This window comes from Oryctolagus cuniculus, chromosome 5 (genome assembly GCF_964237555.1).
Source record: "Oryctolagus cuniculus chromosome 5, mOryCun1.1, whole genome shotgun sequence".
Lineage (NCBI taxonomy): Eukaryota > Metazoa > Chordata > Mammalia > Lagomorpha > Leporidae > Oryctolagus > Oryctolagus cuniculus.
In genome coordinates, this window is record NC_091436.1 from 12,294,742 (window position 1) to 12,305,887 (window position 11,146).

At 42.9% G+C, this 11,146-nt stretch overlaps 1 protein-coding gene across 1 annotated transcript in view; it reads left to right on the forward strand.

Moving 5' to 3' along the window:
* Window positions 1-10,306, forward strand: part of NOX3 (NADPH oxidase 3) — a 67,015-nt gene extending 56,709 nt beyond the window's left edge. The window contains exons 12-13 of the mRNA XM_002714968.4: window positions 8,124-8,259; window positions 9,471-10,306. Coding sequence (XP_002715014.3) covers window positions 8,124-8,250 — 127 coding nt within the window. The 3' untranslated portion in view covers window positions 8,251-8,259; window positions 9,471-10,306. The remainder of the gene's footprint in view (window positions 1-8,123; window positions 8,260-9,470) is intronic.
* Window positions 10,307-11,146: the final 840 nt, after the last annotated feature.

Below are 11,146 nucleotides of genomic sequence, written 5' to 3' on the forward strand. Positions count from 1 at the left end.
AAAACGTCTTGCAATCTTGGTTTCTCCCCAGGGGCACAGCCTCAGCTATCCTATTAATAGAGCTGCCTGCCTATGGCAACTGAGCTTGGAGACTTTTTATTCCTAGCACCACTTCCTGAAACCCACTTGGTCCACTTGGTCTTCTTGCCTTGACACTTGGCCTAGAATCCAGTCCTGGCTGTCTACCTTCTCTCCAAAGGCGATGCTTCCAACCCATCCTGGCCTCTGGCCCCTCGGAATCCAGTTCCACTGGGCTGCAACTCAACACCCAGTCCTGGCTTCTAGGCTCACACCTTCCTCTGAGCCCTGAGAGTCACCACCCCTCACCTCATACTCATCTACTTGTCCACAGCAGAGATGAGATAATTTCATCTGCAGCTTCCTTTAAAAGAGTATAGATAGAAACTAACAAAATAGCGCACGCTCACGTGTGACAGCCGTGCTTTTCTTTGCTATTTTCTCCTTTTGGGAGAAAGATCTACTCTTTGGCATGTGTCTTACACCCTGTTTTTTCACCATCACAGGATGAATTTTCCCCTTTTGCAAGCAGCACACCCATGTTGGTTTTAGGTTCTTACCCATAAGTCCCTCTCTTGGTTAGGGCTGGCCCTTATTGACATAGTTCCCTGGACTTGTTCATTTGAGTTTTGCTGCCCAGTAGCGAAGGCCTTTCAAAACCAACTCGTTTCATTATCTCCTTTCCCTCAATAACATGAGCCAGCAACACAGAGCTTCAAGAAAGCGAGGGCGCCACTGGGCTTGCACAAACTCTGCCCAGGCGACAACATTGTGCAGGGCGGAGAAGTGAGCCCGTCCAACATTCGCCGGCTGCGAGGAGTAGGAAGCATTTTTAAGCCGGGAAAATTATATCACTGTCACTTCCCTCTTTCCGTTGTGTGGAGCGTGCTCATTCCTGTTCAGAAACCGTAATCACAGCCAAGGGCAGAAACGTAATTAACGCCCAGCTGCAGTTTTTCAGCACAGTAGCTATGCAAATGCTGTCTCCCTGATGGAGGCTTTATCTCTTCCAGGGTAGAAGAGGCCCCCGAGATCTAGATGCCGCTAAAGCAAGCCCTTTCTAGTGCTGCCTAGACTCCAATTCCAAAAGCAAAATTTGGGGGAAGGGCAGGAGACAGACAGGGAGACAGAAGGAGTTCCCATCTGGTGCTTTGCTTCCCAAGTGCCTGCAACAGCCAGGACTAGGCTGCGGCTAAAGCCAGGAGCCTGGAACCCAACCCCAGTCTCCCACATGAGTGCCCAGAGCCCGGGGAATCGAGACAGCACTGCTGCCTCCAGTGATCTGCGTTAGCAGGGAACTAGAATCAGGAGCAGGAGCTAAAGACTGAAGCCGGATGGAACACAACCCTACTCTGGGAACACAGGTGCCCTACTGGAGTCTTAACAGCTAGGCAGAATGCCTCCCACCCCCTCCATTTTTAAAAACAACATATTTGTTATAGCCTTAGACGCTACAACATAGCAATGTGCTAAAGCTTCCAGCATCACTGTAATTAACATTAGTCACATGTAGACAAAGTCGATTATGATTTGATCCCTGGAATGCCACATCCCTGGGAAATGACAATCTCCAGTCACAAGCTTAACACCACCCTTCCAAAAGACTTTTAAAATGACCTCCTTAAAATAATTTTGTTTTCTGCTGTGTAAAAGAAGATTTATGTTTAATGAAGCTTTTAATGAAGAAATCTCGGAAAGAGAATGCCAATAAAATCTAATTTTTAAACAAGAAAATCTAATATTGAGAAGTATTTCAATATCCTGGCCTTTGTCCAGATAGAAATGAAACACACAATCCAATTACTGTTCTGCACAAAGGACAAAGTAACATTAATTTTCCTCAAGATGGTTATTAAAGAGATAAACAGTATGTTTTCCCCTTATTATGTCAAGGATATATTTGTTCCCAGGCCTACTTGGCTACTCGTGCAAGACAGGCCTGTCCTGCCATTAGTTCATATCTTTTTGGCAAAGATGGGTCAGAAGGAATTGGTGGGTTTGTTAGTGGCTTCAGAAAGGGTTCTTTGTTCCTGAGGGCCTTTGAAGTAGGCTCTCGACCATTTTATTCATCAGTGCGAGGCCAAGGGTGCTCAGGACTTAGCCTTTAAAAGCAGCTACCTCTTCACCCAAAGCCAGAGTTAGCCCTTGTTCTAAGAGGAAGGAGTTAAATCAGAAGGATAAAAGAAAGAGGGGCAAAAGTATTTTTTTATAGAACATGAAAAACAGCACCAAAAATAAAGCTTGAAGGGAAGCAGATCAAAGAGAGTAGTTCAAGCTATAAAGGAACCAGAAAATTGCAAAAATAACAGTAATAGAGAAACAAATGGATGGCATCAAAATGAATACAAATAAGGAAGAGGGAAGAAAAATTAAAAATAGATGAAAGACTGAAAACAGGAAAGTGGATTCTATTGTTTGTATTTGTAATTAATTTTGGTAATTATATCAGTTGTATTACAAAAACACAAGTCTAGCTTTAAAGGATCATCAACAAAGAGTAAGTAGATCTGCAAAAAATGTCTTTTACTAATATGCCGAAACTCACGTGCGTGTATATTACTTCAGTTAGACACGCACGGAAAAATACTCTAAACAAAAGCAATGAAAATCATTTTCCCAATTAAAATCAATAAGCCAATTAAATACATGCATTGATGGTATTTTTTTAATCTATAGAAATGGGTCTTTACAGAAATGGAAGCTGCATTTTATTTTTTGGAAACTTTCTCAGTGTGTTCCCAAGCTTTAAGACAAATGTTCAAAAAAAATCACAGGCTTGTCTCCAAGAAGGTAAACAGAATGAAAATGAAAGTCACACCAACCTACTTTTCTGATAAACACACATTGTACACACAGTCAACCTTCTAAATTTGTGGATCAACTCTTTGTAATTAATTGACTAAGAGGCCTTTACATAGGCCTTCAGTCTTTATCTTACACTTCAGATAATATTTATGGTTTGCTTTATCTGGCTTATCTGTTACTAACTTCATGCATTGTACATGCAAACTGTATGTAATTAGTGACCATAAACACATGAACTATTTAGCCATTTTTCATGACATCACCAGAAGTGTTTCTTTCATCTACGGGGAAAAATAAAGAGTAGAAGAGCACCCCTACTTCTTGGAACAGGTCAAAGCAGCCCGACCTGCAGAAAGACGTAGGCTTATCATAGGACTGGAGGCTTGCCACCCATATTGCGAGAATGTATTTTAGAAGATCCATTGTTTTCAGAAATGTAAAAATACCTTTATACTAAATTCAGTAAATGTGTCCAGCTGGAACTACATTTGCTTGTGTGCACACCCTTCAATTCTCATTTGTACGTGCATATGGGCAAATGCTTTTACATGATATTTTTAAGAAATTAACATTCTGATTATAGCATACAGGGCTCTTTAATGTGCTATCCTAAACATTCATTACATGGCTAAAATGTTCAGAATACTCAAAGAAATAGACTTGTGTGGAAATCCAACACATGATAAATGATAGCTGCATGAGAAAAATAAAGCCATAAACATATGGATGGCAAGGATATTGTCAGCATATTTAAATATTACTTTTCCAGCAGAGAACTTCTAACTTCCTGGTTATGACCAACTAAAGATTCAAGAGAAATTATTGGAATTACTCTGTTTCTGGTCTAGGGATTAGGGAGATGGGTGAGTACAGGGTGGATTTATCATTACTCTGCAAAATTTCTTTGATGGTATCATTTGTCAAATTATTCGTTATGTCACAATAGTCAGTTACTTATGGATAAACATACAATGGAACTTTAAAAAGTTCACAGGAAATGGGTATTATGAGAATAATTATGCATGGATTTCAACATTTTCAAAATAACCTTATCTTTTAATTCTATTTCCAATGAGCATCTTGAAGTACCTGTGGGTTTTAGAGTTCTCCTGGAGTGAGGTGAGAATCGGCTCTCCCACTTCCTGGAATCCAATCTGCAAGTCAGCTGCTCTTATTTTCTCCCTGGTGCACTATGAGCTCTTGAAGGGCAGTGACCGTGTCCATGGACTTCATGGCCTGGCAGCATGGCTGGCAAGAGCATGGGTGAGGAAGAGATGGGTGAGGAAGGAGTACGGGAGCCCCAGCCAGCCAGCTCTGGTTGCCACAGACGGCAGAGTGGGTGGGAAGTGGGCAAGAGAAGGGTGTCAAGGTGCACACGCCTGGGGACAGCCACAGCTCTGAGTTCATCTGAGTAATTGGGCCCAGAGAAAAGTAATGGTGCAGGCTGCTCTACATTGGGAGACAGGATTTCAAAGAGTAACAGCTAACCAGCACAATGACCATGTGTGGTTATGGAGAAGCTATGCAAAGTCTAATTATGAGATGGGTCAGACAGGGCCATTTCTAGTGGACCGCTCAGGCAGCAGCCGTGTCCAACGTCCGATACACAGAGAGCTGCTCTCATTGTCCTCTTTCTAAGTCTCCATAAATCCACAGGAAGCTTCTGTTTATCGATTTTATTTGCAGAATGCACTCAGGGTATAAAGTAATTTGATTTTTTTAAAAATGGGGTTTAGGGTCTGCCCCTACAGGGTTATAACTTACAAAGCATAAAAGCCAACACATAAAAACAAACACAATTTAAAGAGAGAAGGGCTCATGGCAGCAGAACCTGGGAATCGGGCACGGTGGTGGGATTACTTGCAGGCGCGCCCACACTCCCATATATCTGCTGGGCTTAAATCTCCTGGTGGCTGATATTTTGGATGCCTTTCATGCATGGCATTGTTGAACTGTTTTTGAAAAATGCACCAGTCCCCCAGAGGAGAGCACCACAGTTATTTAGCAAATATACAAGGAGAAGGAGGAGTTTCTTTATTGTTTACCAGAGCTAAAAATAACACTGTGAATGTTAACCACCTTTGCAGCCTGTGTAAAATGTGTCCTTTTCCCATCAAAGTCAGCAGCCCCGACTGATCAATGCCATTAACGTGGTCCCTGATCCAGCTCCTCATGTGTGTTGCAAGCTCTGCAGTTTGCAGGCTGTAAACTGAAGAATAAATAGCACCTCATGTTTTTATACTTCTTTTGCCGAGAATCTTTTTTTTTTAATTCTAAGTAATCGTCGGTAATTAAATTTTATAGAAGACTTTTTCTTTACCAACCCCATTAAGATTCTGTTGCGCTTGTCTCTTGCCTCATTTTTTTTTTTAAAGAAAAAAGCAAAAAGCTGCCGCATCTGTGCCTTACCCACTTTGCACGGATTCTCGGCTCTGTGGTTCACAGTATGCATTCGAGACGAGCAGTCTGCACTTGGAATCCTAAATGCCGTGGAGTGTAAGCAAAGCGACTGGCAGAATGGCATATGGCGGAGAACAAGGCGCACAGAGCTAGCGAGGCGCTGGTGGATAATGAATGGCCGCAGTGAGACCTATGGGCGATTACATCACAGTGACAGTCGTGGACCCTGAGTCCACGGAGCTGTGTTCTTAGCTGTGCAGCGTAGCAGCCACAACTTCAAAAGAGGCAGGGGAGCTGTGAAGTGCTGGGGACACCAATGGTACACCTGGCCGCCAGCAATCAGAGTCCTTTGAAATGGACTCTTAAAGGCAGAGCATCAAAGAACATCATCAGCTTCTGCACACAGCCTCTGTGGCTGCGGACGAGAGCGCAGTCTTAGCCTGTTGGGCATGGGCCAATGGGAAATCTCTTTGGTGACATCTGCACTCATGGAAAACATCACCACCCAACACAGCATCTTTGAAAATAGATGCAAGGATACCTCTGGCCCTCAGACACAAAGCTCAGCTGTGACTCTTCGCCGGGAAGGGTCTCGTCTGACCCTTCTGTCACTCAAAATGTTGCAGTCCGGAGCTGAAAAGACAAAGTGCTGATGCCAGTGCATCCCTATTCACCTCTGGGTTAGCATCTCACCACCCATCTTCCATTCAGCTGCATGGGGCAGGCAGACCTCAGCAGTCAGCATGGCGGGGCAGGGAGGTGTGGGGCAGGGGCCGGTGGGGTGGGAGGGAGACACTGATGTCAAGTCACGGTTACAGGGAGCTTGCCATGTGCCAAGCAGGGGGTCACAGCTCGTCTCAAAGCCAAGCGCAATCACTCCCCCTCCCCCATTTTATACCTGAGGATATGAGGGAGGGCTCCAAGAAGATACTTAACAAGCCCCAGGCTACCTGCAGCCGAGTGGTGAAACCAAGGGCACTCATCACCCTCGCCTTTTATTTCCAGAAAGCCCTCAAATTGCTTCATTGAGTCATATTTCTTCAACAGGAACTATGTTCTGAGAAAGAACTTTTTTTTTTTTAATTTAGCTATGGGAATGATATCTTTGAAAGCAGTGCTTATACATTTAAACATGTTGTCATTTATAAATGAAGCCATTTGATAAGTGCCTTTGAAGCTGTGATTGGAACGTTGACTTCTGCTGCCAATATTATGGTCCTTGAACACATAATGAAAGTGCAGCTCAGACACAGGGCAGAGAACGATGCGGGAGGAGCTGGGCTACAGGACACTGCCCAGCAAAAGTCGGAGGCGAAGAAACAGCTGCAGTAGGGCAATCTGGGGGCTCTCTTCCTTGAAACATTGTCTTTTTTTTGGGGGGGGGGACAGGCAGAGTGGACAGTGAGAGAGAGAGACAGAGAGAAAGGTCTTCCTTTTGCTGTTGGTTCACCCTCCAGTGGCCGCCGCGGCCGGCGCGCTGCGGCCGGAGCACCGCGCTGATCCGAAGGCAGGAGCCAGGTGCTTCTCCTGGTCTCTCATGGGGTGCAGGGCCCAAGGACTTGGGCCATCCTCCACTGCACTCCCGGCCCACAGCAGAGAGCTGGCCTGGAAGAGAGGCAACCAGGACAGAATCTGGTGCCCTGACCAGGACTAGAACCCGGTGTGCAGGCGCCGCAAGGTGGAGGATGAGCCTATTGAGCCGCAGCACCAGCTAGAGACATTGTCTTTTCAGCTGTGGCTGATAGGATGATCTCCCTCAGTGTCACCTGGGCACCGCACTAAGCATGCATTCCTTAGAGTGAAGCCTGGGATCTGAGTTTTCCCAGTCTGCCCAGGTGATGTTATGCACAGCAAAGCATGAGAGCTTTGGTGCTAGACTAGAATCGTCCATCCAACTTAGGCCAGAAATTGGGAAAATGCTACGTGGAATAATACTACTCAAGACTAGAGAATAAAATAGCCAGTGTCTGTACGCCCCTATGGAGAGTGACGTATCCCAACTCCCAGAGACACCCTGAACCCCTGCACCAAGATGGTGCTATAATATGAATAGGGTCACCAGGGACTTGAGCAGCCGTGGAAGGGTTCTTATATGGCAACATCTCTCTTCAATGCTGTTTTCTGGAACGCCATGACCAGAGATGACAATGTCTGGGTGACTACATTTTTAGCAATGTCTCCGTCCTTTTGGCTCTTCCTCTGGCCTTGCGTGAACCTCCAAGTAATTCCAACAGGAGAAATAAGTTAAGTAGCTATTAATTTAGCAGAAATTCTGTTATCTATAAAATAGGCAGGGTGGAACGGAAGAATGGTAACGGCTAACCCTTTTTAAACCTTTATGAATGCATCACTTCATTTTGCTTTTGATGAAATATACAACGTAGTGGTCATCATTTTTGTTTCACAAGTGCAGGCACTGAGGTCTAGGGCTTTGACCAAGAGCCCACGTAAACAATAAGCAGCCCAGCCATTTTGTCACTCATTCAACAAATACGGAGTTTGTCTACAGTATGCTAGACACTTTTTCAAGAACTGGGACTACAGCAATGAGAAAAAGTAGATCAGCTTCTGCTCTCAGGGAGAGGCTGCTGATCAAAGCCACCTGACCAAAATCCAGATGCTTGGGTCTGTGTCTCAGAAGCCCTGCACAGTCATCATAGTCCTTGCCGCCTTCGGGCTTCTTGGCTCCCCCTACCTGTGTAATGCGGGGCATGACAGGACTCTGGGAACCTGGGAGAGAGCAGGTGCTCAGAGCAGGCACAGGGAATCTCAGAACCGAAGGAGGCAGACACAGACAACTAAGTAACCAGTCGTACAAGCGCTCCCTGACTCCCTGATCGCGGCTTGCTTCTGCTGGGGCTTGCCGGGATAACACTCGCCTGTTCTCGCTCCTCCTGCAGCAGCAGTATCGGCGTGTTTTTCTGTGGACCCAGAGCTCTCTCAAAGTCGCTTCAAAGGATGTGCCGCTTGTATTCATCAGCTGACCCCAGGGGTGTACATTTTTATTACAGCAAGGAAAGCTTCTAGACGTCGGAGGTAAACTCCTTTCATGGTGTAAGTGGCTGCAATCATGTGGGTCAGGGAACTTTTCCAGTAAAGAGAAATCACTTAAGGGTTTCTGGATGTGGAGTGCAATCACATGGCTCAGTGTGCCAGAGTAGTTGCAAACAAAGGCATTAGCTAGTGGGGGGTGCGATGGTGTTCCAATAAAGCTTTATTTATACACACTGAAGTCAAATGTCATGGAGTTTTCTTACATCATGAAATAGTTTTTAATAGTCTTCATAATTTTAAAATGTATAAGTTATTCTTAACTCATGGACCACCCAAATTAGGTGGTGGACATTTGGCCTCCAGGACACAGCTGTGCTGAGCTCCGATGTAGGTCACCTTCCCAATCCTGTTTCCATGCCGGACGTGAAAGTGGAGACTCCTCTTGCTGTTCGACTTGACGAGGTCTCTCCTAGCAGCCATTTCCAATTTGCATGACCCCGATGGCCTTCTAACCAAACGGGAGGCATTCTGTTTGTACTGAAGCTGCTTCATGCTGTTTTTAAGCCCCCTATTGACCAGAGAAAATCACCAGTAGGAATTATCTGTCCTTTATACACTTGAAAATGACAATGAAATCATCCTTACCATTACCTTTTCTGATTCAAAGAATACTAAAGGCTTAACATTTCAGCCTATGGTATATATTCTAGCCCTGCAATTACTCTTGTTCTTTCTTCCATTTCTTCACATCCTTTTTTCAAATGTGTTGACTAAAATGAGACATAAAGTTCCAGCACAAGCATGACTGGTAAATGAATGACTTTTTTAGACCTTGTATATCAAATATATTCAATTAAATTCTGTTCACCTCCCTCCCTCCCTTATTTCCTCCTTTCTTTCCCTATATGTTTCCTTCCATGTTTCTTTCTCTCTCTCCTTTAACAAATGCTTCCTTATTCCTGTCATATTTTAGTCCATGGTCATCTTGATATCTATAACCCAACTCAACTTCCATCCCACAAAATAACTGGTATTTTTTGTTAATTTCCATTGAACCAATCTTTCCATACCACGAAGTTATTTTACACTAAATTATTATTCACATTTTGTAGGTGTCTCTACTCATATTTTAGACATTTTTTGTCTAATGTTTCAAGATTGTTTTAAAGTTTAGCCCCAGGTACCAGAATTCATATGTAGCTTTGCAATATCTATAGATTTAATTAGTGATCTTTCAAATCTTTTTTCTTTAGGTTTTCAATCACGTTATTGACTTCAGATACCTCTGGCAGGGGTTCCTGTGACTGCCTGTTAATATTAGTGTCCGCCCGGGAATCCTTTATGACAGCTAGCCATTGACAACAATATACCGCATCAGACTGCCTTAGCTTATGAATAGCATGCCGAACACAATAGAGCTAAAACATTTACTGAAATTAAAACAGATTATGTTTTTCAAATGCTTCTTATCATTTAGATTGTCATTCTGTCACAAAAGAAAATTAAATTGGTCTGACGTGTTTTGTCTTACAAAATCAGGCAGCCATGTAAGCTTTCCAAATATTTCTAAATTATGAACTGATCATCAGTGGATATGTATTCTATGAGTTCTGAGGAATATACTCTTTAGGTTTAAAATGCTGATTATAGTCCATAATGTCACAAAAATGTTTCTACTAACTCTGCCCTGTAATTTCTCTGTATATTTAAGTATTGCATGATACATATCATTGAAACTTTACTAATGTTAATACAGCCAATCATTCTGTGCAATTATTTCCCCATTTAGATTTGAATCAGCCTTTGCAACTAGCAATGTCTATAGTCAATCTATCCTTTAACAGGAAAATTAAATATATTGGATTTTGTTCTCTTGGTCAAATTCAATTATTGTTTTTCTTGATCTGTGTATTTGAAAATAAAATATACTTTTTGGTCCACTGATTTTTGTCTAATAAATTTAAATACACTTGTCCTTACAATATGATTTTGAAAACTGATTTGCCATGTCTTCAGATCTCTGGGGATGCTATCTGCACCCCCATTTATTTTTGAGCTTTACTATTACTTCCTTACATACTATGTGGACTCTGACCTGTCCAAGCAGAAAAATATTACAAAGTAGTTTCCTTTAATACAACAATAACAAAATAGAAAATGTGGATTTCCTTCAAAAGAGGAAGTAGTCTACTCAAATTAGAAACAAACATATAAGGGTTGGTGTTGTGGCACAGCAAGTTAAGCCACCACGTGTGACGCCAGCATCCCGTATCAGAGTGCCAGTTCAAGTCCTGGTTGCTCCACTTCAGATGCAGCTTCCTGCTAATGCCCCTGGAAGGGCAACAGATGGTGGCCCAAGTACTTGGAAGTATTGTGGAAGACCCTGATGGATTTCCTGGCTATTAACTTTGTCCTGGGCCAGACCTGGTTTTGCAGCTATTTGGTGAATAAATCAGCAGGTGGAAGATCTCTCCCTGTCACTGTCATGCTGCCTTTCAAATACATCTTTTTTAAAGTATCAAACACATAAACTTGCTTAATAAAAGAATTCAAGATGATTGATAAGTGAACCAAAATTTATGGGGAACAGATATTTATATTTAATGGGTAGAAATAGTATGTCCCTAAATAGGATTATTAAACATACTAAAGAAATCAATTTGTTCCAAATGAATAAATCAGCTAATGGAACTCCAATCAAAATTTAAATTCCTTTTAAATTCTTTGAAAGGGTAGCTACTCTAAAATTCACCTATAAGAATATGAGAGAAGCAAAATAAAAAACATGCAAAACAACAAAGGAAACAAAGGAGTGGAAGAAGAAATAAAGAGAGGGGAGAAGGAAGAGAAAAAAGAAAACCGAAGGGAAGGAAGAGTCCATATCCAGAGCAACATCTTGAAGTAGAAGACCTTGGAGCAGGCAGGCAGT